This window comes from Rattus norvegicus, chromosome 17, assembly GCF_021556685.1.
Source record: "Rattus norvegicus strain SHRSP/BbbUtx chromosome 17, alternate assembly SHRSP_T2T, whole genome shotgun sequence".
NCBI lineage: Eukaryota > Metazoa > Chordata > Mammalia > Rodentia > Muridae > Rattus > Rattus norvegicus.
Genome location: NC_141550.1, coordinates 92,151,502 through 92,179,319, shown reverse-complemented (window position 1 = coordinate 92,179,319; position 27,818 = coordinate 92,151,502). Strand labels below are relative to the sequence as shown.

General features: G+C 39.9%; 1 protein-coding gene across 6 annotated transcripts in view; it reads right to left on the bottom strand.

The window, feature by feature from the left end:
• Positions 1 to 14,470, bottom strand: part of Potec (POTE ankyrin domain family, member C) — a 167,481-nt gene extending 153,011 nt beyond the window's left edge. For 4 of the 6 annotated variants that reach the window (XR_015640926.1, XR_015640927.1, NM_001446960.1 and 1 more), the window contains 5 exon segments: positions 13,856 to 14,470; positions 9,968 to 10,082; positions 9,643 to 9,816; positions 8,525 to 8,631; positions 6,400 to 6,537 (listed from right to left, as the gene is read on the bottom strand). Coding sequence is in view for 4 of the 6 variants with exons in the window: in NM_001446960.1 (NP_001433889.1) it covers positions 6,400 to 6,537; positions 8,525 to 8,631; positions 9,643 to 9,816; positions 9,968 to 10,082; positions 13,856 to 14,148 (827 nt within the window). In the remaining 2 variants the exon portion in view is untranslated. 6 annotated transcript variants of the gene reach the window in all.
• Positions 14,471 to 27,818: the final 13,348 nt, after the last annotated feature.

The window sequence follows — 27,818 nt, the reverse complement described above, 5'->3', positions numbered from 1 at the left end:
TTACTCTTATACCTAAACCACACAAAGACCCAACAAAGAAAGAGAACTTCAGAACAATTTCCCATATGAATATCGATGGAATATTACTCAATAAAATTCTTGCAAACTGAATCCAAGAAAACATCAAAACAATCATCCATCATGATCAAGTAGGCTTCATCCCAGGCATGCAGGGATGGTTTAATATATGGAAAACCATCAACGTAATCCACTATATAAACAAACTGAAAGAACAAAACCACATGATCATTTCATTAGACGCTGAGAAAGCATTTGACAAAATTCAACACCCCTTCATGATAAAAGTCCTGGAAAGAATAGGAATTCAAGGCCCATACCTAAACATAGTAAAAGCCATATACAGCAAACCAGTTGCTAACATTAAACTAAATGGAGAGAAACTTGAAGCAATCCCACTAAAATCAGGGACTAGACAAGGCTGCCCACTCTCTCCCTACTTATTCAATATAGTTCTTGAAGTTCTAGCCGGAGCAATCAGACAACAAAAGGAGATCAAGGGGATACAGATTGGAAAATATCACTATTTGCAGATGATATGATAGTATATTTAAGTGATCCCAAAAGTTCCACCAGAGAACTACTAAAGCTGATAAACAACTTCAGCAAAGTGGCTGGGTGTAAAATTAACTCAAATAAATCAGTTGCCTTCCTCTATACAAAAGAGAAACAAGCCGAGAAAGAAATTAGGGAAACGACACCCTTCATAATAGACCCAAATAATATAAAGTACCTCGGTGTGACTTTAACCAAGCAAGTAAAAGATTTGTACAATAAGAACTTCAATACACTGAAGAAAGAAATTGAAGAAGACCTCAGAAGATGGAAAGATCTCCCATGCTCATGATTTGGCAGGATTAATATAGTAAAAATGGCCATTTTACCAAAAGCAATCTACAGATTCAATGCAATCCCCATCAAAATACCAATCCAATTCTTCAAAGAGTTAGACAGAACAATTTGCAAATTCATCTGGAATAACAAAAAACCCAGGATAGCTAAAACTATCCTCAACAATAAAAGGACTTCAGAGGGAATCACTATCCCTGAACTCAAGCAGTATTACAGAGCAATAGTGATAAAAACTGCATGGTATTGGTACAGAGACAGACAGGTAGACCAGTGGAATAGAATTGAAGATCCAGAAATTAACCCACACACTTATGGTCACTTCATTTTTGACAAAGGAGCCAAAACCATCCAATGGAAAAAAAAGATAGCATTTTCAGCAAATGGTCTGGTTCAACTGGAGGTCAATATGTAGAAGAATGCAGATCGATCCATGCTTATCACCCTGTACAAAGCTTACGTCCAAGTGGATCAAGGACCTCCACATCAAACCAGATACACTCAAACTAATAGAAGAAAAAGTGGGGAAGCATCTGGAACACATGGGCACTGGAGAAAATTTCCTGAACAAAACACCAATGACTTATGCTCTAAGATCAAGAATCGACAAATGGGATCTCATAAAACTGCAAAGCTTCTGTAAGGCAAAGGACACTGTGGTTAGGAGAAAATGGCAACCAACAGATTGGGAAAAGATCTTTACCAATCCTACAACAGATAGAGGCCTTATATCCAAAATATAGAATGAACTCAAGAAGTTAGACAGCAGGAAGACAAAAACCCCTATTAAAAAATGGGGTTCAGAGCTAAACAAAGAATTCACAGCTGAGGAATGCCGAATGGCTGAGAAACACCTAAAGAAATGTTCAACATCTTTAGCCATAAGGAAAATGCAAATCAAAACAACCCTGAGATTCCACCTCACACCAGTGAGAATGGCTAAGATCAAAAACTCAGGTGACAGCAGATGCTGGCGAGGATGTGGAGAAAGAGGAACACTCCTCCATTGTTGGTGGGATTGCAGACTGTTACAACCATTCTGGAAATCAGTCTCGAGATTCCTCAGAAAATTGGACATTGAACTACCTGAGGACCCAACTATACCTCTCCTGGGCATATACCCAAAAGATGCCCCAACATATAAAAAAGACACATGCTCCACTATGTTCATAGCAGCCTTATTTATAATAGCCAGAAGCTGGAAAGATCCCAGATGCCCTTCAACAGAGGAATGGATACAGAAAATGTGGTACATCTACACAATGGAATATTACTCAGCTATCAAAAACAATGACTTTATGAAATTCATAGACAAATGGATGGAACTGGAAAATATCATCCTGAGTGAGGTAACCCAATCACAGAAAAACACACATGGTATGCACTCATTGATAAGTGGCTATTAGTCCAAATGCTTGAACTGCCCTAGATGCACAAAACACATGAAACTCAAGAAGGGTGATCAAAATGTGAACGCTTCACTCCTTCTTTAAAAGGGGAACAAGAATACCCTTGGCAGGGAATAGGGAGGCAAAGATTAAAACAGAGGCAGAAGGAACACCCATTCAGAGCCTGCCCCACATGTGGCCCATACATATACAGCCATCCAATTAGAAAAGATGGATGAAGCAAAGAAGTGCAGGCCGACAGGAACCGGATGTTGATCTCTCCTGAGAGACACAGCCAGAATGCAGCAAATACATAGGCGAATGTCAGCAGCAAACCACTGAACTGAGAACAGGATCCCCGTTGAAGGAATCAGAGAAAGGATTGGAAGAGCCTGAAGGGGCTCGAGACCCCATATGAACAACAATGCCAACCAACCAGAGCTTCCAGGGACTAAGCCACTACCCAAAGACTATACATGGACTGACCCTGGACTCTAACCTCATAGGTAGCAATGAATAGCCTAGTAAGAGCATCAGTGGAAGGGGAAGCCCTTGGTCCTGCCAAGACTGAACCCCCAGTGAACGTGATTGTTGGGGGGAGGGCGGCAATGGGGGGAGGATGGGGAGGGGAACACCCATATTGAAGGGGAGAGGAGAGGTTAGGGGTATGTTGGCCCGGTATCCGGGAAAGGGAATAACAATTGAAATGTAAATAAATACTCAAGTTAATAAAGAAAATAAAATAAAATCAAGAGCATATAAACAGTCCACCTAATCTCATAATCACTAATCAAAATTATTTTGACATTTTGGTATGTGCAATAAGAGAAGAAAATGCATATAAATCTTGAAAAATTAGCAGTTTTTTTTTCAGTATGTGATTATATGCACACAAAATCATGTGCCTGTAGGGTATAGAATCTGAAGTGCATTTTGGTATGTAAATAAATGCAGAATCAGTATATAGACAATATAGTTATTTTAATAAAAAAAGCTAAAAGTTTAAAATTGAGATTCTGAAAATGTGTGTTTGAATCTGGCTTGGTCATCCACTCTAGCTGTATAGCAGGTTTTTTGGGGTTTTTTGTTTGTTTGTTTTTTATTCTTTTCTCATATATTACATCCCAACCCTCCATCCCCTCCCCTAGTCTCTCCCTGTCAAGAATTTATGTTCAATATAAGAAAAACATATATACCAAAACCCCACCAAATCTAACCCTAACCCAACCCCAAATAGTCCTTTGTGGCAGGGAAGCACGGAAGCAAGCATGGGGGAAGGAGAGCAGGAAGCTGAGAGCCCACATCTTCAGATATGGATATGGAAAGAGACAAGGTGAACTGGGATTCTCACATGGGGTTTGATCTCACAGTCTGACCCAGTGACCTACTTCCTCCAGCAAGGCTGCACCACTTCAGGCTAAATACGCCACCAACGGGAGACCAAGTGTTCAAGTGTCAAATACTCAGGGAGCCATTTCTTATTCAAACTACTATAATCACCATCAGATTTGGAAGATGGGGTCTTTTTTTTTAACATGATAAGACTTTGTGGTACTTACGTTCGCCAAAAACAGGTAATTTGTACAATAGCTTGTGGGGTAAAATTTGAAAATATACTGAAATCGTGGAGGACAGATTTATGTAGCTTGGAAATATGGAAAAAATTATTTAAGTGACTAATTAAGAATTGGAACCTGGAGAAATAGAATAGATTTTTGTGGATGGACTGGGGGCAGATGGTAATGGGATTAGAAAGGATCAGGCAGGGTGTGGGGTGGGAGGAATGAAGAGAATCCTGAGAGAAACAACTGGAATTGGGGGGGGGGCATTTGGGACTGATGTAGAAACCTAGTGCAATGGAAACTCCCTGGAATCCACAAATGTGGTCCTAGTGAAGTCTCTTAGTAAGGGAGGATATAGAGCCTGAACCACCATCTTCTATAACCAGTCAAAATGCCCAACAGCAAGACTGGGACCTCAACCCAGCCACGAAACCTTCGACCTACAGTCTGTCCTTCCTGCAAGATGTGCTGGGGCAATGGTGGCACGAAACTTGTGGGAGTGGCCAAGCAATAACTGCACCAACTAGAGACTCATGCTGCAAGAGGAATCCCATGCCTGACACTGCCTAAACGGCCAGGAATCCGAGTCAGAGCAGCCTAGGATAGAACCAAACATGACTGGTGTGATGATCTGAAGAAAAATATTCCCCCATAGGTCCATAGAGAGTTGCAGTATTAGGAAGTGTGGCCTTGTTGGAGTAAGTGTGGCTTTGTTAGGAGTGAGTCTCTAGTTGATATCTCTGAAGCTCAAATCAGGCCTATTGACTCATTGTCTTCCCTCCTGCTACCTGCCTACCTGGATGTAGAATTCTCAGCTACCACTTCAGCACCATGTCTGCAAGCATGCCACCATTCTTCTCAGCGTGATAATGGACTAAACCTCTGAACTGTAGGCCAGCCCCAATTAAACATGTTCCTTCTTATTGTTGCTGTGGTCCTGGTGTCTCTTCACAGCAATAAAACCCAAACTAAGACAACTGGTAAAAAAAAAAATCAATACAATGATTCCTTATGATGTTCTGCTATTCTCATAGATCCATGCCTAGCCCAATTGTTGTCAGAAGGCCATCATCCAGCAACTGATGGGGGCAGATGCAGAGACCCACAGCCAAACTCTAGGCAGAGACAGGGAATCCCACAGAAGACAGGGAAGAAAGATTGTAGGAGCCAGAGGATTGAATAACACCATGAGAACATAGCCCATAGAAACATCTAAGCAGGGCTTATAGGGACTCACAGAGAATGGAGCAACAGTCACAGACCCTGTATGGATCTCCACTAGATCTTCTACATGTGTGTTATGGTTGTGTAGCTTGGCGTTCTTGTGGGACTCACGACCATAAAAAATGTGGCTATTTCTGATTCTTTTGCCTGTGCTTTGGGTCCCTCTTCCTCCTACTGGGTTGCCTCGTCCAGTCTTGATATGAGACTTGTGCCCAGTTAGGCCATGTTTGGTGGATATCCCTGGAAAGCCTGCCATTTTTTTAAGGGAAATGGAGGAGGAGGAGATCTGGAAAAGAAGGGAGGTGGGGAGAGGAGTGGGGAAAGTGAAGGGTGGGGAAACTGCAGTTGAAATGTAATGTACGAAAGAATCTTAAAAGGTTTAAAAAAAAAACAGAATTGGAACCTTCCCTGACTAGAATGATTTAGAATCATCCACACTTGGAAATGGAGCTATTCAAACTATAAGGAGTTTCTGAATAAAATTCAATGTCAAAGAAGAGCAGACTCTTTGATGTCTTCTTGAAAAATTATTGGAGTTTTTTTCTGATATTTTGGAGAGGTCACAACACATATTTAATGGCAGAATAGCCATAATCCTCTTAGGTAACAACATGTTGACTGCAAATTAAGGTTTTGAACAGATGGAAAGAGAACACTTTTGGAATAAAACTCATAAGAAATGAAAAAACTGTTCTAATGAATATGTGAATATTACCACAAAAGGTCAGGAATCTGAATCAATAAAGGGTGACTACCGAGTAGCAGTTAATCCTTACAAAACTATAGGATTCACTTTAATAGTGAAGCTATAACAACAGAATCAACAAGGAGAAAAGGACATGACATGAATATCTTTTCTCTCTCTGACTTGTGAGGGAAGGTTGACTCCCTTGTACTTTCAGAACTAGTTGGTTTCATAGAATTTCAAGTAGCAGTGGTAGAAGACAGCTTTTGTGGATTTTCTGCTAAAATGGACATTATAAGACTAAAGTAAACAATTAAATAAAAATGTGACACTGTGCACAAGGGTTATGTTGGAGTGCAATGGAGCATTCTAGAATCGCTAAGTATAAAGATCTTCAAACTCCCAAGGACAAGGATTATGGAGGTAGCTCAATGGTAGAATACTTGCCTTACCATCAGGCCCTATTTTCAATCCCAATATTATTAAAAATCAAACTTGTCTTGAGATTAATATATCCTGCACCCATTTCTACTTCTAAATAATCCATCACTTTCCTTGGTTTCCAGATGATGAACTGGACTAACTCACTTCCCTTTCAAAACAACTGAAACTGACAATGAAATCTCATCTGGGTGGTTATTCGAAACAATTAATGTTAACTAGAATTACTTACACATCACGATCACCCTCAATAGCATAACGTAAAGCAGTCCATCCAAATAAATCTTTCAAATTTATGTCAGCACCTTGTTGAAGAATAAGGTTGACCATAACTGGACAGTCACATCTTACAGCATACATGAGAGAATTTCTAAAATAAAAATAACTTCAGTTACAAACCTGAATAGTTATTTATATTTAAAAAGTATTAGATACACTTTGCCAAAAAGCTTACTCAACTGTATAGAACTATTAACAGACATAACTATTTCGTCTGTGTAAGATCCAGTATTCAACACTACGTTGTCTTCAAAGCTGAAAAGACATAACACTCTAGTAGATTCCTTTCTCACTCTATTACACAGGAGGATTCCCAAGTCAGTATTCTTTGATGGACAACTATGTTTCTTAGGAAAATTTATCTGAAGTACATTAAAATTTAGAAGATTTCACCATTCTCTCCATGGCTTAATAATGTGATATTTTGCAATTTATGCTCATGTCAAATAAGTGATATTATTTGTGTGATTAATATAATAACGGTAACAATATAAAATTATATTGATAGTAGTGACAAAGATAGTTACAATGAGAAACCAGATCTTTTGGGTTCAGACTCCATCTTAGAGAACATGGCCTAAGGTTGGACTCTACAAGTAAACTAACAAACTGGCACCTAGCACCAGTTTCCAGGTTACTCCCCAACAAATATACGCCTCCAACTTATTAGCATTCCCCTGGCACTTCACTTCCTAACAACCACAAATCAGGAGAAAAGCAGAAGTTAAGTTTATGGTTTGGCTCCCAGCACCAACCAATTATATTAAAGGCCATAATGGCCCCATCACCAATCAAATGTGTGCCAGGCTAGAAACCCCTTTGCTTGTTTGCTTGCCTCTATATATGCTTGCCTTAAACTAGGCTCAGGGCTCTACCTTCCATCCTGCTGTGTCAGGGTTGACGAGGAGCCCAAGCTGGAGTTTGAATAAAGAGACCCTAATGCAATTGCATCGGAATCAGCTCCTTGTTGGCCTTTTGGGATTAATGAACAACTCCTAGCAGAACAATAGTACTTTCAGTCAAATGATGCTGATTACCACATGATGGGCACTGAGATAGGATGTATATTAATATTTTCTTCAAACAAGGACTCAATATGTATGTTTCACTATGTTGATCAGGCTGACCTCAAACTCAGAGATACCCATGCCTCTGTCTTCAGAGTGAGGAGATCCCAGCAAGCTCCCACATCAAAAGTCTTACAACCACTCGTCACTTGTATTATTACATTTCAATATATTAGTGATGTGTTTTCTCTGGCTTAGCCATACAGCACTGGGAAATGGCACAGACAAGACCTACAGGAAGCTTGCTATCAGTATGGCAGCAGCAGGTGACGTCATCCATGTGCTGCTGGTTTTAGACATAAAGAATGCAAAAATTATAGGATTGTGGAGATTTACACCAAAGTTTCAGGAGAAGAAAATAAACCTATGAGACCAGGCAATGAGTAGCAGGCTGGAATTTCCAGCATAGATCTCCTGATTGAGTTTTATGTTGGATTGTGAATGGAAGTAAAGTTACAGTGGAAACCTTGAGTATTGAGAGGTTAGGGTACACAGGGCTCCTCGGGAGGAGTCCTCCCACATTCTCCCAATCATGGAGATAATATGGGATGCTTTCCCTGCCGAGATAGAGAATACATTCTGAGGCCTTCAACCAAAATAAACTTTCCCCTGTCATGTATACCTATATGAAAGGTAACTAACATACAATGTTCTTTTTACTTTTATACTCAATATAAAATTTTCTAAAGAAAAGTGTATTAAAACAAGATTAGTACACTTTAGCTAATACAATATTATATGTACTAATATCGGATTAAAAACTAAAGAAATCAGCCAATATTAATAAGAAGAGTATGAACCTTATATATCACTCACTCTAAGTTACTGAAATTCTAATCTGGGAGTAGTAGCCCATGCCTTTAACCCCAGCCCTTGGGAGACAGAAGAAGGCAGATCTCTGAGTACAGAGCAAGTTCTAGGACCCCAGAGCTACACAGAGAGACCTTGCTGTACTGTGTTATGTGCATGGTCGCGTCTGTTGAAAGGTTTTTATGAATCAAGCGACTCCACCTCCTCTGTGAGTCAACGGCATGCACACTTGCTTCCATCCTGACTAAGAATTGCGCCATCTTCAGTCTGTTCTCCTTGAGAGCAAGCAAGAGTGGCGTGAGGTTATCCTGTAAAACAGCAAAATAAACTTACAGTTCGCAAAGACCCAATAGGCATAACTGTTGGCATTTAGTCTAGACTCTGCCCCACAGTTACCTGGCAACAGCCAGGTGTGCTTGACTCACTATAAAAGGGGCTCCTTGCCCCTCCTCTCTCTCTTGCTCTTCCCCTTGCTCACTTACCTTCTCCACTCTGTCTCTCCATTCCTCTCCCACCCCCCATCCCTGTCTCTTCACATGCTCATGGCCGGCCTCTACTCCTCTATTCTCTCTCTCTCTCTCTCTCTCTCTCTCTCTCTCTCTCTCTCTCTCTCTCTCTGTGTGTGTGTGTGTGTGTGTGTGTGTGTCTGTCTGTCTGTCTGTCTGTCTGTCTGTATAACCATTAGACTGAGCTCAGGGACCCTGTTGAGGGAGGTGGCAGAAGGACTGGAGTCTCACAGGGGGATTGAACCCCATAGGAAGAACATCTCCTGGCTGGACCACCCAGTGCTCCCAGGGACTAGACTATTAATCAAAGAGTACACATGGAGGGATCCATCGGTCCAGATACATATGTAGCAGAGGATGGCCTTGTCTGACATCAATGGGAGGGGAGACCCTTGGTCCTGTGGAGGTTTTATGCCCCAGCATACAGGGATGTTGGAGCAGTGGGGCAGGAGAGGGTGGATGGGTTGGGAGCACCCTTATCGAGGCAAAGGGGAGGGAGGAGAGAGCAAATGTGGGATGGGGGGAGTTGTGGAGAGGTAACTGGAAGTGGGATATCATTTGAGATGTAAATGAATGAAATGATCAAGAAAAAAAGAGAAAGAAAAGAAATTCAGTGTTTTCACATACATTTGTCTTTAGTGTAAAGAAGAAAGCTGTATTTTCTAAGTACAAATACTTTTCAAAGTACCAATATTTAAAATATTTCCCTTCCAAATATCTAAGCATTTTCATTCCAAAGAACGAGTGAGCTTCTAAACATAGGTGATTAGCCCTGCATAAATCACACGTGTTTCTAAACAGAGTGATCCTTACTTTTGTCCTTTCCTCAATATCTGCTCCATACTCTAGCAGCCTGGCAGCCATTGCTGAATTCCCACCATAGACAGCATAGTGCAGGGCAGTGTTGCCCCTGCTGTCTTTAATGTGCAGGTTAGCATGGTGCTCTAGCAGAAAACACACAATTTCATCTTCCCAGCTTTGGACAGCCTTAAGGGATAGTAACAAGAAACACACAGTCAGCTCAAAGAATTTATGATATAAACTCATGGGTTTCGCCATTAATTGTAATTACAAAAGATGAATTCATTTTTACTTCAGTCAAGATAATCTCATTCTTAAAATGATGACTATGGTCTACCTTCATCAGGGGTGTGATGTTATGATTGTCACACACATTAATCTCACAGCCACGCCTCCAGAGATATATCACCAGTTCTAAATGTCCATAGAAGCAGGCAAAGTGCATGGCATTCCTGTCGAGAAATCACAGTGTACTATCTCGATATGTGCAAGTATTCTTGTAACCAGAACAGTTAAATAGCATACATGGCATTGCCTTTTAAACAAATATGTAATTCTCTTCTGAAGAAATTTGTTTTCACTTGTGAAATTTCTTCCAAATACACACACATACATCAATCTGCTTCATTCACATTAAGCCTCATTTAAAAATTCAGGGTACAGAACACAGACCCTTTGCCAGAATGTAGCACGAATGACTTTTATCCCAGTTCACTATGACCCCTTGTCTCCAGTTCTTCTGAGCCAGTCTGTTCCTGTCTGTTGATTGCCATGCTGCCTTCTGCACTTGTCATTAAGCTCTGCTCATGGCATTCTCCTTTGACACTCCAAGTTTGCCCACATTCCTACCACACAGCAAGTCTATTGCCCTATAAGCCACATGCTGAAGGTGGTGTTCAGGAAATGAGAAGGAACTGGAACCAACAACTGATTATGCCCTCCCCAAAGCCTGACCCACAGAAACTTACATCTATTCATATGGTTCCACAACTCCCAAACCAGAGCTACCATCTGAGGACCAAATGCTCAGATACATGAGTGAGGGAGAGGGTACCTTTGAACTCTAGCAGATTCTAATCCTACTCTAAGCTCTGTTATCTACAATCATGTCTTACCCTTCGTGGGCTTTATTTCTGCTCCAGTAAAACGGAACATCGTGATGCTTCATTAAGAATGTATAAACTAGGGGCTGGGGATTTAGCTCAGTGGTAGAGCGCTTGCCTAGGAAGCGCAAGGCCCTGGGTTCGGTCCCCAGCTCCGAAATAAAGAACCAAAAAAAAAAAAGAATGTATAAATGATATCTAAGAAAGATTTACTTATAACATGCTAGATATTAATCATATTACTCCAACTTAGCATACATGGTTAAACAGGTTGGTAAGGCAATACAACTATACCCATTTTGTAGATGTTTTAAGGATTCTATATTTCAACAACTGTAAGGCAACTTTTTGGGGGGGGTCTTTTTTTTTTGGAGCTGGGGACCGAACCCAGGGCCTTGCGCTTCCTAGGTAAGCGCTCTACCACTGAGCTAAATCCCCAGCCCCAAGGCAACTTTTTTTTTAATGAGCCAGGATCTTCATGTCCAGATTCATGAACTCATGCTCCTCTTGCTCAGATGCTGAGGATGGTATGCCCTTCTCCTGTTTTAGAACTATAAATTATAGCAGCTTTTAGATTTTTATTAATACTCAAAAGAATGGGTCAGAATACAATCCTATATACAATGAGTCCTTTGAAATCTAGTTATGCCAATTGTACTTAATACATTTTACTTTTTACAAACACAGTCAAAACAGCAATAGCAGTAGCAACAGCTAAGCACAGAGTAACCAGGGCTTTGGTTTTCAGACTTAAAAACCAAAGAAAGGAATTGCAAGAATCAAATGAGGAAGTATCATTTAATTTAATTTTAGTCAATATTGCTACTCTGGGCCAAAAAAAAAAAACATGAAGTTTTCAAGGAGGAATGGATCCTTTAAGATAATAATGTGTGCATGGTAGATATTCTGGTTAAGCCTGGAGACTGAATGGATTGAGAGAATGACAGGGATTCACGTTTCTATATAGGAACTATTAAAAAGTAAGGTCATTCCTGTACAAAATTAATAGCCATGTATATCTGCTTTCTTTTGTGTTCATCCTTACAGTCAGTGTCTTAGCTTGGGAATCTTTGGCGTGATAAAATAGCATGACTAAAGCAACTTGGAGAGGAAAGGGTTCACTTGGCTTATACTTCCACAGCACTGTTCATCATCAAAGTAAGACACGACAGGAATTTAAACAGGACAGAAACCTGGAGGCAGGAACTGATGCAGTGGCCATGGAGGGGTGCAACTTACCAGTTTATTCTTTATGGCTTGCTCAACCTGCTTTTTTATAGAACACAGAACTACTTGACTAGAGATAGCACCACCCACAATGTGCTGTGCCCTCCCCCTATCAATAACTAATCAAGAAAATGTCCTACAAGCTTCTCTACGTCCCAACCATATGGAGACATTTTCTTTATTGAGGTTCCTCTCAGCTTGTGTCAAGTTAACACATAACTAACCAACACAAGCAGGGGTTGTCCCTAACGCTGTTCCTGCCTGTGGATCCCATTCCTGAGCTACCTTGTCTGGCCTCAGTGGGAGAGGTTGTGCCTGGTCCTACAGTGACTTGATGTGCCAAGGTAGGGTGATGCTGAGGGTGGGGACTGCCCCTTCTCTGAGGAGAAGGAAAGGGGGAAATGGGGGGAATCTGTGTGAGGGAAACTAGGAGGAGGCCTGATATTGAGATGTAAAGTGGATGAATAATGAAAAATAACTAACATGGTCTGCAATTATTTGCATGAGTCTATACAGAATAAAACCATGCTCAATAATAGTTATACAATATAAAAATCTATAAGCACAGATAAAAAGATTATTCTCAGAACAGACTAAGTATCAACAGAAAATACACACCACACCACACACACACACACACACACACACACACACACACACACACAATTAAAAGGAAATGTGAGATTTTTCATCTGTAAATGAACACAGCCCCGCTCTTTGAATGACTACTTGAAAGAATAGTAGAAGCGTTTAGAGGACCATTCCCAACTAAAACAGGAGGCAAAGAAAGACTCAGTGCCAACGCACTGCATTAAAGTAAATTATATTCTGTCTCACTGAAAATAAGCTAGAAATAATGTTTTATAAAAAGGACCAGAAACCAAATGTTCAAATTAAATATGTAAGTCAGTGGTTCCTAATCAATGACCCTTTCACAGGGGTGGCCTAAACCCATCAGAAAAGGCAGATGTTTACATTATGTTTCACAACAGTAGCAAACTACCATTGTGAAATAGCAACAAAAATAATTTTATGCTTAGGGGTCACCACAACATGAGGATCGGTATTAAAGGGTAGCAGCATCGCAAAGCAGAACTGATGATTTAGGAGTAAAAAAAGAGGAAAATTCATGTGTAATTCAAATGTTTGAAAATGCTACATTAGACTTGTACGCATAGTTTGCTAAAACAAGTCTACAATCAAAGTTTGTGTAGATGTACTCAAACTGGTGTCACTTAACTAATCATTAGCTAAATCTGACTATGCTAATATTCCTCTGTGTCTGTCTGTGCCTCCTTCAAGGTGAAATATTCAATGGATATTTTTTTAGTAACTGTGTTCCTCTAATAATTTGACATTTTAAGATAGGCTGATAAAAATAAAGTGCTGTGGGTTTCTTTTCTCCCTACTGGGACCACACATACATATACACTTATACATTCTAATACACATTCTGATATATATCATATATAGTGGACACTGGGTTTTACTTTAAGAATTTTAGGTTTGAAGGTAATAAATCCATTCCGAATCTTTTTGTTCTTCACTTTAAAAAAAAAATGTTCTTGCCCACAACACCCAGAGGTGTAAAAAAATGTACTTAACATCGTATTTCTAATGTAAGATAAAATGATGATTCGTTTTTGTTGATTAACACTTTTAAATAGTCTGTTGACTCTCTAAATGGCTCATGACGAAGGGAAAGCAATCAGACTTCTGTCCTTGTGTTGTCTGGGGCCAGAGGTTCCTTCCAGGTGTTGCTGATCAAGGCGCTAAAACAGCCTATGTGTGGTAGCAGTGATCACAGTTAGGCCCACGCCGCTCCTGTTCCTGTCCTGGGAGCTAATAAAGATGTCTCCCACACTAACCCTCCCCAGGTCTGAAAGCTCTCTTACCTATTTTCCCTGTCTCTGTGATTGACTTCGTATTTGCCCAGAGTGAAGTACAGCCGCATAAAAGGTAAATCTCCTGCACAGGCCGCCATGTGCAGATCATTGTCAGGGAAGTATGCCATGTCTAAATAAGCAGGATCCTCCCTTCCAAAGCACGAGTTGTTTCTCCGTGCCTTAATATCACAGAAACCCAAGGGTGTCTCTTCCCTACTCTTTATCTGACAGCAACACAGCGCAGAGAAGCCTGGGAAACCCAGAGGCCTCCTCTCTCCCCCGCGGCTGCACTTTCCTCCCATTTCAGGCAAAGTTATATATAGCAAGCCAGCCGTTAACTGACCCAGTATCAACGTTATTATAAGCAGGCTCTCCCCATCTCGTATCGAATTATAAGTCCACCCCTCCTGTTTTTAATATCTAAATATCAATGATGTAATAAGCCCATCCCTTCTGATCCAAATATTATCTCTTGTCATAGCCTAGCCAAATCTCTCCCAACCTCCATCTCCCCTCAAGTCTACTCCCTGGTTTTGTGTCTATCAACTGCAGCGACAGTTGGCGAAGAGCTCTTGTCAAGCCATGCTGGTGGACGCAAGTATGCAAGGGTGCACGTGATCGTGTGCGTGCTTCTGACTTTTGACTGGCTGAAGCCAATAAAGATCGATGTGCATATATATAATCCAGCCTGTCAAATCTCTGCAGAGTCGACATGTGCTGTTTCAAATGTCAAAAGAGGCTGGAGGGATGGCTCGGTGTTTAAGAGCATGTATTGCTCTTACTGACGGACCTAGCTCCGTTTCCAGCACCCACCATAACTGACTTACAATGTCATGTAGCTCCGAGGGTTCAACAGCCTCTTTTGGATTGCAGGCACCTATATTCACACGGGCACATTCCCTCACACACATATGAACGTAATTAAAAATTACAAACATTGTAAATGTCAAAAGTCAAAGAGCGCTAGACGACCTTTGGTCATTCATTCAAGGCTGACTTGCGGCCAGGGGAAAGAGATCCTGGTTCATGTCTGTTGAAAGTGGAGGGGGACATGGACTGCCAAAGGCCTGCTTTTCAGAAAAATCTCTCCTAACAGAATGGTCTCTTAATTTCTATTGTTTATTTTCCACATCAAGTAGGGAATGAGAATTCAGCAGTGGAACTAACAGTAGTCCATTTTCACAGTTTCAGAAGTAAATTTTTGAAGAGAAACTAATGCATATTCCATGCAAAATGAACATCCACTAATATACTTCTTTGCCTCTTTTGCCCTGACTACATTTTTATGTTCTCCCTATTTTTATCTTCTCCTATAAAATCTGCAATAATTCCAAAGTGTTTTTTTAGAGAGCAAAACATTTAAATTTTTTAACTGGCAATTTTCTTTCCCCAACCCACTAGGTCACAATGATATATATATAGATAGATAGATATAGACAGATAGATAGATAGATAGATAGATATAGAGATATAGAGAGAGTACATATATATATGTGTGTGTAATATATATATATTACTCTTTCAGAGGCTTTCCCGACCCCCAAGTCCTGGCTTGAGCTCTTGCCATCGCGGTGTGCCTTCCCACATTCCACCCACCCAGCACCATAAGCCGTCCAGTAGCAATGTCAGTCTCTCCGACCACGGAACTGAATTAGAGTCCTTTAAAAAGCACATGGCTAGAGGTTGCAGGATTTGTCAGTTTTGATAGTTGTTCAGTCTTTTGACACGCTGAAAAGGTTTCAATTCAATACCCTTATTTTCAAACTCTGCAAACATGCAGCTGTACAATAAACTAGTAGGATGTCCAAACCTCAGGACTGTCTGTCCAACATTACGTCTGTTCATCTATGGAGAGCCACATAAGTCCACAGCTCTTGTACTTTACTCCCTTGGTAGAGTAGGTAATACTGCTGTTGGCAGGAATTCCCCTCAGTTCTGGGCAGTGCTGGGATTTATGTATGAAGACTGCTGAACACCGTCTTGTGGGCATCAGTGTGAGCTTTGCTACAGGTTCCCCTGCTCTGCAAAACTTAAAACTCTTGTCTGTTTTCATCTCTCAAAACCTCTATCAAATAGTTTTTCTCCAAGAAACAACATAGGAATACTTTAGCATTTTATACCATGTAATTATAAAGCAGTATGCAATCCGGGAACACATGATCTAACATACATCCCTGAACAGTTTGAAGATATTTTCAAATGAGATAAACTCAAAAATAAAACCAAGAAAATAAAACTCTTATACCAAATATTTAAATATGACAGGATGGGTTTTATTTTAAAATGTCAATGCTCACATTTACTTGACCTTTACTATGCTAAATGGTGTGCATACTATATAAATAACAAAATAATATTCCTGACACTTCCCTTACCATAAAAAAACTAACACTCAGAAGACTTACTTCTAAGGCCAAATATACCCATGCTTAGAATTCAAATTAGTAGCACATATTATTTTTATGAAATTGACTTGATTGCAAATATTTTTGTATGTACCCATGATGCACTTAACCATATTACCCCCATTACCTTCTCCCCACTGCATCCCTAGTCCCATTCTTCTTCCCAACACTCCACCTTCAATATGCATTTCACTTCTTAATTTCTAGACTCTACTTGCAAGATAAAGAGTGTTTTTCTGAGCCTGGTTTAGTTCACCTAACATGAAGGCATACTGTTCCATCCTTTTTCCTAAAAATTGCACATGTACACAAAATCTGCATTCTTTCACACTAATGAAAACTCACACCTTTTGCACACTGGCACAACTTTAAGTACACAATCACATAGCTACACAAAATCATCCTCACACAATACATGGTTACTCACATTTTCACTCACTCATGCCTACCAGCATCCTCAGACATGTTCACACACACAAATAAACACATCCTCACACTCTGCGTTCTCACAATTCCACTCTTGCACTTTTCCACTCAACCACAACCTCCTCGTTCTACCAAGGACTGCGAGATCATCCAAAATAATGTCATGCATTTCATCTACTCTTAGCATGAATCCCCGAGAGACCCATCCAGCTCATTCATTATTATCCCTATTGAGCTACCAAGCAGCTATGATTGGTCATCACCAAGTCCTAAACACTTGGGTCCCAAATCCTTGAGGGGCAAATGATGTGGTAAAAATGCATAAATTAAATGTTATGATGTTAAGAATTGAAAGTATATAAATGGTCTTACAACTGGCTACAAGACGGGCACATAAACTAAACAAAAGTCAGGAGTTTAAAAATAAAGCACAAAAGCTGTGCTAAGAGGAAAACTCATAGCCCTGAGTGCCTGCAGAAAGAAACAGGAGAGAGCATATATATCAACAGCTTGACAGCACACCTAAAAGCTCTAGAACAAAAAGAAGCAGGAGGAGTAGAAGGCAGGAAACAATCAAACTCAGAGCTGAAATCAATCAAGTAGAAACAAAAAGGACTATACAAAGAATCCACAGAACCAAAAGCAGGTTCTTTGAGAAAATCAACAAGATAGATAAACCCTTAGCCAGACTAACGAAAGGACACAGAGAGTGTGTACAAATTAACAAAATCAGAAATGAAAAGGGAGACATAACTACAGAATCAGAGGAAATTCAAAATCTCATCAGATCCTACTACAAAAGCCTATATTCAATAAAACTTGAAAATCTCAGGAAATGGATAATTTCCTAGACAGATACCAGGTACTGAAGTTAAATCAGGAACAGATAACCATTTAAATAACCCCATAACTCCTAATGGAATGGAAGCAGTCATTAAAGGTCTCCCAACCAAAAAGAGCCCAGGTCCAGATGGGTTCAGTGCAGAATTCTATCAGACCTTCATAGAAGACCTCATACCAATACTATCCAAACTATTCCACAAAATTGAAACAGATGGAGCACTACCGAATTCCTTCTATGAAGCCACAATTACTCTTATACCTAAACCACACAAAGACCCAACAAAGAAAGAGAACTTCAGAACAATTTCCCTTATGAATATCGATGGAAAATTACTCAATAAAATTCTTGCAAACTGAATCCAAGAAAACATCAAAACAATCATCCATCATGATCAAGTAGGCTTCATCCCAGGCATGCAGGGATGGTTTAATATATGGAAAACCATCAACGTAATCCACTATATAAACAAACTGAAAGAACAAAACCACATGATCATTTCATTAGATGCTCAGAATGCAATTGACAAAATTCAACACCCCTTCATGATAAAAGTCCTGGAAAGAATAGGAATTCAAGGCCCATACCTAAACATAGTAAAAGCCATATACAGCAAACCAGTCACTAACATTAAACTAAATGGAAAGAAACTTGAAGCAATCCCACTAAAATCAGGGACTAGACAAGGCTGCCCATTCTCTCCCTACTTATTCAATATAGTTCTCGAAATCCTAGCCAGAGAAATTAGACAACAAAAAGAGATCAAAGGGATACAGATTGGAAAGGAAGAAGTCAAAATATCACTATTTGCAGATGATATGATAGTATATTTAAGTGATCCCAAAAGTTCCACCAGAGAACTACTAAACCTGATAAACAACTTCAGCAAAGTGGCTGGGTATAAAATTAACTCAAATAAATCAGTAGCCTTCCTCTACACAAAAGAGAAACAAGAGAAAGAAAGAAATTGGGGGAAGACACCCTTCATAATAGTCCCAAATAATATAAAATACCTCAGTGTGACTTTAACCAAGCAAGTAAAAGATCTGTACAATAAGAACTTCAAGACTCTGAAGAAAGAAATTGAAGAAGATCTCAGAAGATGGGAAGATCTCCCATGCTCATGGATTGGCAGGATTAATATAGTAAAAATGGCCATTTTACCAAAAAGGATCTACAGATTCAATGCAATCCCCATCAAAATTCTAATCCAATTCTTCATAGAGTTAGACAGAACAATTTGTAAATTCATCTGGAATAACAAAAAACCTAGGATAGCTAAAACTATCCTCAACAATAAAAGGACTTCTGGGGGAATCACTATCCCTGAACTCAAGCAGTATTACAGAGCAATAGTGATATAAAAAAACTGTATAGTATTGGTACAGAGAGAGGCAGATAGACCAGTGGAATAGAATTTAAGACCCAAAATTGAACCAACATACCTATGGTCACATGATTTTTGACAAAGGAGCCAAAACCATCCAATGGAAAAAAAAGATAGCATTTTCAGCAAATGGTGCTGGTTTAATTGAATGTCAGCATGTAGAAGAATGCAGATCTATCCATTCTTATCACCCTGTAGAAAGCTTAAGTCCAAGTGGATCAAGGACCTCCACATCAAACCAGATACACTCAAACTAATAGAAGAAAAAGTGGGAGAGTATCTCGAACACAAGGGCACTTGAGAAAATTTCCTGAACAAAACACCAATAGCTTATGCTCCAAGATCAAGAATCGACAAATGGGATCTCATAAAACTACAAAGCTTCTGTAAGGCAAAGGACACTGTGGTTAGGACAAAACGGCAACCAACAGATTGGCAAAAGATCTTTACCAATCATACAACTGATAGAGGGCTTATATCCAAAATATACAAAGAACTCAAGAAGTTAGACTGCAGGAAGACAAATGACCCTATTAAATAAAGGAGGTTCAGAGCCAATCAAAGAATTCACAGCTGAGGAATGCTGAATGGCTGAGAAGCACCTAAAGAAATGTTCAACATCTTTAGTCATAAGGGAAATGCAAATCAAAACAACTCTGAGATTCCACCTCACACCAGTCAGAATGGCTAAGATCAAAAACTCAGGTGACAGCAGATGCTGGCAAGGATGTGGAGAAAGAGGAACACTCCTCCACTGTTGGTGGGATTACAGACTGGTACAACTATTCTGGGAATCAGTCTGGAGGTTCCTCAGAAAATTGGACATTAGGGGTTGGGGATTTAGCTCAGTGGTAGAGCACTTGCCTAGGAAGCGCAAGGCCCTGGGTTCGGTCCCCAGCTCCGAAAAAAAAAGAACCCAAAAAAAAAAAAAAAGAAAGAAAAGAAATTGGACATTGCACTACCTGAGGACCCAGCTATACCGCTCTTGGGCATGTATCCAAAAGATGCTCCAACATATAACAAAGACACATGTTCCACTATGTTCATAGCAGCCTTATTTATAATAGTCAGAAGCTGGAAAGAACCCAGATGCCCTTAAACAGAGGAATGGATACAGAAAATGTGGTACATCTACACAATAGAATACTACTCAGCTATCAAAAACATTGATTTTATGAAATTCATAAGCAAATGGATGGAACTGGAAAATATCCTGAGCGAAGTAACCCAATCACAGAAAAACACACATGGTATGCACTCAGTGATAAGTGGGTATTAGCCCAAATGCTTGAATTACCCTAGATGCACAGAACATATGAAATTCAAGGATGACCAAAATGTGGATGCTTCACTTCCTCTTTAAAAGAGGAATAAGAATAACCTTAGGAGGGGACAGTGAGGCAAAGTTTAGAACAGAGATTGAAGGAACACCCATTCAGAGCCTGCTCTACATGTGGCCCATACATATACAGCCACCAAACTAGATAAGATGGATGAAGCAAAGAAGTGCAGGCTGACAGGAACCAGATGTAGATCTCTCCTGAGAAACACAACCAGAATATGGCAAATACATAGGCAAATGCCAGCAGCAAACCACTGAACTGAGAAGGGGACTCCCATTGAAGGAATCAGAGAAAGGACTGAAAGAGCTTGAAGGGGCTCGAGACCCCATATGAACAACAATGCCAGCCAACCAGAGCTTCCAGGGACTAAGCCACTACCCAAAGACTATACATGGACTGACCCTGGGCTCCAACCTCATAGGTAGCAATGAATATCCTAGTAAGAGCACCAGTGGAAGGGGAAGCCCTGGGTCCTGCCAAGACTGAACCCCCAGTGAATGGGATTCTTGGGAGGAGGGCGGTAATGGGGGGAGGATGGGGAGGGCAACACCCATATAGAAGGGGAGGGGGAGGGTTTAGGGGAATGTTGGCCTGGAAACAGGGAAAGGGAATAACATTTGAAATGTAAGTAAGAAATACTCAATTTAATAAAGATGGGGGAAAAAGAAAAGAAAAGCAGTGAGGATGAGATAATATAGCATTAAGGTGACGGTGTGAAGAATGCCTTCTGGCCTGGATGACAGACATGAATGATGATGTCATGAAGCAACGCTATACAACAGACATTAAACAGAAAAACAGCTACTCAGATCTCCCCCAGCTCGGTGCAATGTGATGCAGGGATGGCACTGAGACCAGGGCAGAAGAGATCCATGCTGATGTGGAGCAGCATCTAAGGGATGAAAATGCTCCTAACAAACAGGACACATGGTTGGCCATGGAAAACTTAAGAAACATCTCAGGAAAAGCAGACCTTCAGCATTGGGCTGCAACAGAGATTTTGGCACTCTCTAAAAGTACATCTTCTAAAAGGGTGAAACAGGGGCATAGCCTGCGAAGATTTTCTCCATTCTATAATCTTCCTTTTACTTTATTTTGTGTGTGTGTGTGTGTGTGTGTGTGTGTGTGTGTGTGTTACTAGAGGTTTTTAACTTCCTGAAATCCCATTTGTCTTGCTTCCTGAGCAACTAAGTAGTCCTATTGAGAACAGGTTTGCCTATGTTTATATCTTAAAGGTCTTTTCCCTCCATTTCCTCCAACAGTTTGTAGTTCTTTGTCTCACATTAAGGTCTTTGTTCTACTGAGAGTCAAATTTGTGAAGAGCAGGGCACACAGACCTAGCTTGGTTCTTCTCCATGTGGATGTCCAGTTCCTGCAATCCCATTTGTTCTCATCTGCAGACCAAGCATGCTAGACTAGCAACCTGACACACACGACATGCCCACAGGTGCAATAAAGGTGTGACTGATATGGAGGCAACCAGATGCTTTCTGGTTGGATTTGAAACCCAATACACAGTCAGGAGTTCACACCTGATCTCATAAACCTGGTCAGAAGCCTGGTTCTAAGATGGGACATTCATATCCTGTGTGAGGAGGCCATAGCTTTCTTTTGCTAAATGAACGTGATGTGCATATCAAATTGCAAAATAAGTTCTAAAAACATATTTATGCCCATATATTAGTATTGGTATATGTTATGTTTTCTTCACAGAATATTCTCTTTGCAGTGAGCAGTGGTTGCCGCAAAACTTTATAACTAGACAAATTGGAGATAGACAGTTATACAATTATCATCATTGGTTAATAATATTTCCTCTATCTTCCTGTGAAGTTGACTATGATGTAATTGGAATAATTTAAAACAAAATCCATTTCACTTTAAAAAAAAGTAAAGCAGATTTTATAGTCATGAAAATTTTGTTACATTTGGCCTGAAACACATAAAATCAATAACCTATGTGCTATGAAATATCTTGAGTTATTAATTTAATCATAACTTAATCATAAGCAATTTAAGAACCAAATGTACATTATATTTGATAAGCTGTGTGCTGTCAGAATTCACTGACCTGACTCTAGAAGTGAGGCTATCTCCCACTGCAATTTCAGTCCCAAATGTCTCAGTGTTTCCAAGGCTCCTTTTGGTAGATGGAGGTAGTTCCCCACCATTGTGACAGGGAGGGTAAACCAACCAAAGAGGAGAAATAGTGCCCCTGAAATCAGCTTGAAGGCAAACAATTCCAAACCATCATTACTATTGTTAATTCTATAATATCAAAGTGCATACAGTGAGAATTCAGAAGTTCATTCATGGAAAGTTCACCCACAGGAAGTTGATCCAACGTGGAGGGGACATTCTCAATCCAAAATTCCAGCAACTGCTCCAACTTTCCCAGTACACTTCTGCAGGATATTCTTAGATCTGGTTTGGTATCTCTCTGCTATTTGTTCTCTTACTTGGTAGCCTGAGAAAATGCTCTGCTCTGTTCTTCCCAGAGACCCCACTAGGAACTCCACTTTGCTGCCTTAAAGAGCATTCCAGTTTCTGTTGGATGTTTTGTGCACCTGGAGGATATTTTGCTTTCTATCATCTGCCATTTGCTTTTTAATCTTTTAATCTGGTTTGATGTATACTTAGCAGTTTGCTTTCTTGCTGTAATAAAAATCATGAAAAATAGCAACTTGGAAAGGAAACGGTTACAACCCGTTGCTAAGGAAAGCCAAGACAGGAACTAAGAAGACAACTTTGATAGGGAAAAATCATTCTCTATTTCTTACCCCAATCTAGTTTGTTGTCACAATACCCTGAGGATTATTGAACTTATTTTCCTACTAACATCTACACTAGCATAGCTCAACCTGTGAGTCACAATACCTTTAGGGATCTATGACCCTTTCACAGGGCCATCTAAGACCATCAGAAAACAGATATTTACAATCCATAACAGTAGCAAAATTAGCTATGAAGTAGCAACAAAAATAACTTTTTCATTGGGGTCATGAGGGTCACAGGATTACAAGGGTTGAGACCCATGACTCTATCCTAAAAGTATAGATTTAAATACAACCATCTGAGTGCTCTAAACTTAAGTATGCTTACTTTTATCAGATCTTCAAGTATATTCTTAGCATGTTCCTATTTATTCGAACAACTCCTTTTTGCATTTTTTCAACAAGTGAAGGTGATGCCTGGTGATGTGTTCTCATGGCTTTTGAATGAGACTGCTTTATTTCTGAAGGTCAGCTTTGTTGAGTGCAATATTCTTGACAGGCAGGGTGATATTTTCCAGTTCCATCCATTTGCCTATGAATTTCATAAAGTCATTGTTTTGGATAGCTGAGCAATATTCCATTGGTTGTGTAGATGTACCACATTTTCTGTATCCATTCCTCTGTTGAAGGGCATCTGGGTTCTTTCCAGCTTCTGGCTATTTTTTCACAATCTTGTTGCTGCTCTCTATTACCATTTTACCTTTCACTCACAGTATTTATAAACTTCTAAGATTTAAAAAATTACTTCAACCTATTAAATTGCTCTAGTTTCAAAATTACTTCCTTGACATTTAGTTTCTCAAAACAGGTGCTCTGAATTCTTTGCCACTGACAGTTAAAATTTCTCCTTTCTTCAGGATTATCTAGCAGTACCTTGATTTGTATCTGGTGCTAGTTTTTGCCTGCTCATTGAAGTTGTGCTGACTCCAACCTCTGTAGCCTGACTATAAAAAATGGCATTCAATAGTAAGTCTCCCCGGGTCTTCTGTTAAGGTCCTTAAGCCCACAATCACTGGAGCTGCAGAAGTGCTCTGAACCCAGAACTACCACAGATGGATGTGGCATTCAGAGGGAATGGAAGCACAACTGCTGAAGACTGAGGCATACCTGCTGCTATAGGTTACTCTGAGCCAATGGCCATTACAGTCCACCACCATCTCACTGTCAACACAGGAGAGTAGATGTAAGGATCTGTACAGACCAGTACTGGGTTCAGAAACCATATTCTGTACTTGCTTCCCTTTTTCTCACAGAGAGACTATATCTTCATGCTCTAGTGGTTGAGATATGGACAAGTATAACCTAAGTAATGTACAACTGCCTTTTCTATCCTACCCAACCAGGTCTGTTTGCTAAAAGTCAAGGTATTTTTACATATAATGGATTATTTAAGTGGGTGTTCATCCTGATGGAACTGGAAAACCCAATTCCCATAATTCAAATTAGGCATTTGGATGGCTCAGAAAAGCTTAAAACTTTTAAAAATTTATTCTGCTTAAAATGCTTCAGTTGGAATGTGATTTTGAAATATATCAGAATAAGTTCTTTTTTAAGAATTTATTTTTGGGGGGCTGGAGAGATGGCTCAGAGATTAAGAGCACTGTCTGCTCTTCCAGAGGTCCTGAGTTCAATTCCCAGCAACCACATGGTGGGTCACAACCATCTATAATCAGGTCTGGTGCCCTCTTCTGGCCTGCATGTGCATACATGCAAGCAGAAAGCTGTATGATGTATACATAATAAATAAATAAATAAATAAATAAATAAATAAATAATAAATGTTAAAAAATAATTTATTTTTTAAATTGGATATTCTTCATTTACATTTCAAATGTTATTCCGTTTCCCAGTTTCCAGTCCATAAGCCGTTTTCCCATCCCCCTCTTCTATAAGGGTTTTCCCCCTCCACAACCACCTCCTTTCTGCCTCCCACCACTGACATTCCCCTACAATGGGGGGTCCAGCCTTGGCAGGACCAAAGGCTTCTCCCATTGCTGCCCAACAAGGCCATCCTCTGCTACCTATGCAGCTGGAATCATGGGTCTATCGTCTTTGGGTAGTGGTTTAGTCCCTGGGAGCTCTGATTGTTTGGCATTGTTGTTCTTAAGGGGTTGCAAACCCATTCAACTCCTTCAATCCTTTCTCTAACTCTTCCAATGGGGACACCATTTTCAGTTCAATAGTTTGGTGCTATCATTCACCTATTTGTCACGCTCTGTTGAACCTATCAGGAGACAGCTATAGCAGGCTTCTGTCAGGATGCATTTCTTGGCTTGATCAATATCTAAATTTGGTGGCTGTATATATATGGGTTGAATCAAACAGGTGGGGCAGGCCCTGAATGGTCATTCCTTCAGTCTCTGCCCCAAACTTTGTCTCCATATATCTTCCTATGAATATTTTTGTTTTCTTTTTAAGGACTGAAGCATCCACACTTCAGTCCTTTTTCTTGAGCTTCATGTGGTCTGTGGATTGTATCTTGGGTAATTCAAGCTTTGGGGTTAATATCCACTTAATCAGTGAGCACATACCATGTGTGTTTTTTTGTGATTGGGTTACCTCACTCAGGATCATATTTTCCAGTTCCATCCATTTGCCTATGGATTTCATGAAGTCATTGTTTTGGATAACTGAGTAGTAGACCATTGTGTAGATGTACCACATTTCCTGTATCCATTCCTCTGTTGAAGGGCATCTGGGTTCTTTCCAGCTTCTGGCTATTATAAATAAGGCTGCTATGAACATAGTGTAGCATGTGTCCTTCTATGTTGGAGCATCACTTGGGCATATACCCAGGAGGGGTATAGCTGGGTCTCGGGTAGTACAATGTCCAACTTTCTGAAGAACCTACAGACTAATATCCAGAGTAGTTGTACCAGGTTACAATTCCACCAACAATGGAGGAGTGTTCTCTTCCTCCACATCCTTGCCAGCATCTGTTGTCACCTGAGTGACATTTTAACTTAGCCATTCTGATTGGTGTGAGGTGGAATCTCAGGGTTGTTTTGATTCGCATCTCCCTGATGATTAAGGATGTTGAACATTTATTTACTGCCTCTCAGCCACTTGATGTTCCTCAGCTGAGAATTCTTTGTTTAGCTTGGTATTCCATTTTTTTAATAGGGTTATTTGGTTGTCTGGAGTCTAACTTCTTGAGTTCTTTGTATATTTTGGATATTAGCCCTCTATTGGATGTAGTACTGGTAAAGATCTTTTCCCAATCTGTTGGTAGTCGTTTTGTCCTAATGACAGTATCCTTTGCCTTACAGAAGCTTTGCAGTTTTATGAGGTACTATTTGTCGACTCTGGATCTTAAAGCAGAAACCATTGGTGTTCTGTTCAGGAAATTTTCCCCCGAGCCAACGTGTTCCAGGCTCTTCCCCACTTTTTCTTCTATTAGTTTGAGTGTACCTGGTTTGATGTGGGGGTCCTTGATCCACTTGGACTTAAGCTTTGTACAGGGTGATAAGAATGGATCGATTTGCATTCTTCTACATTTGCTGAAGTTATTTATCTCTGGTGGAACTTTTGGCATCACTTAAGTATACTATCATATCATCTGCAAATAGTGATATTTTGACTTCTTCCTTTCCAATTTGTACCCTTTGACCTACTTTTGTTGTCTGATTGCTCTGGCTAGGACATCGAGAACTATATTGAATAGGTAGGGAGAGTGGGCAGCCTCTCTAGTCCCTGATTTTAGTGAAACTTCTTCAAATTTCTCTCCATTTAGTTCGATGTTGACTACTGGTTTGCTGTATATTGCTTTTACTATGTTTAGGTATGGGCCTTGAATTCCTGCGCTTTCCAAGACTTTTAACATGAAGAGGTTTTGAATTTTGTCGAATGTTTCCCAGCATCTAATGAAATGATCATGTGTTCCCCTCCCCGCTTTGAGTTTGTTTACATAATGGATTGCGTTGATGGATATCTGTATATTAAACTATCCCTACATCCCTGGGATGAAGCCTACTTGATCATGATGGATGATCGTTTTGATATGTTCTTGGATTTGATTTGCCAGAATTTTATTATTTTTGCATTGATCTTTATAAGCAAATTTTTTCTTAAGTTCTTTCTTTGTTGGGTCTTTTGAGTAGATACTAGATACGAGTAATTGTGGCTTCACAGAAGGAATTGAGTAGGGTTCTTTCCGTTTTTATTTTGTGGAATAGTTTGAATAGTATGACATTGTATTGATATTGGGTCTTCTATGAAAGTCTGATAGAATTCTGCCTTAAACCCATCTGGTCCTAGGCTTTTTTGTTGTTGTTCTTGTTGTTGTTGTGGTGGTGGTGGTGAGACTTTTAATAACTGCTTCTATTTCCTTAGGAGTTTTGGAAGTGTTTAGTTTATCTCCTAAGATTTAAATTTTGTACCTGGCATGTGTCTAGAAAATTGTCCATTTCATACAGATTTTCTAGTTTTGTGAATATAGGCTTTTGTAGTAGGAGCTGATGAATTTTTTAATTTCCTCAGATTCTGTTATGTCTCCCTTTTCATTTCTGATTTTGTTAATCTGGATATACTGTCTATGCCCTTTCGTTAGTTTGGCTAAGGGTTTAATCTATCTTTTTGATTTTCTCAAACCAGCTCCTAGTTTTGTTGATTCTTTGTATAGTTCTTTTAGTTTCTACTTGGTTGATTTCAGCCCTGAATTTAATTATTTCCTGCTTTCTACTCCTCTTGGTTATATTTGCTTTTGTTCTAGAGCTTTGAGGTGTGCTGTCAAGCTGCTAATGTATGCTCTCTCCAGTTTCTCTTTGGAGGTACTCATAGCGATGAGCTTGCCTCTT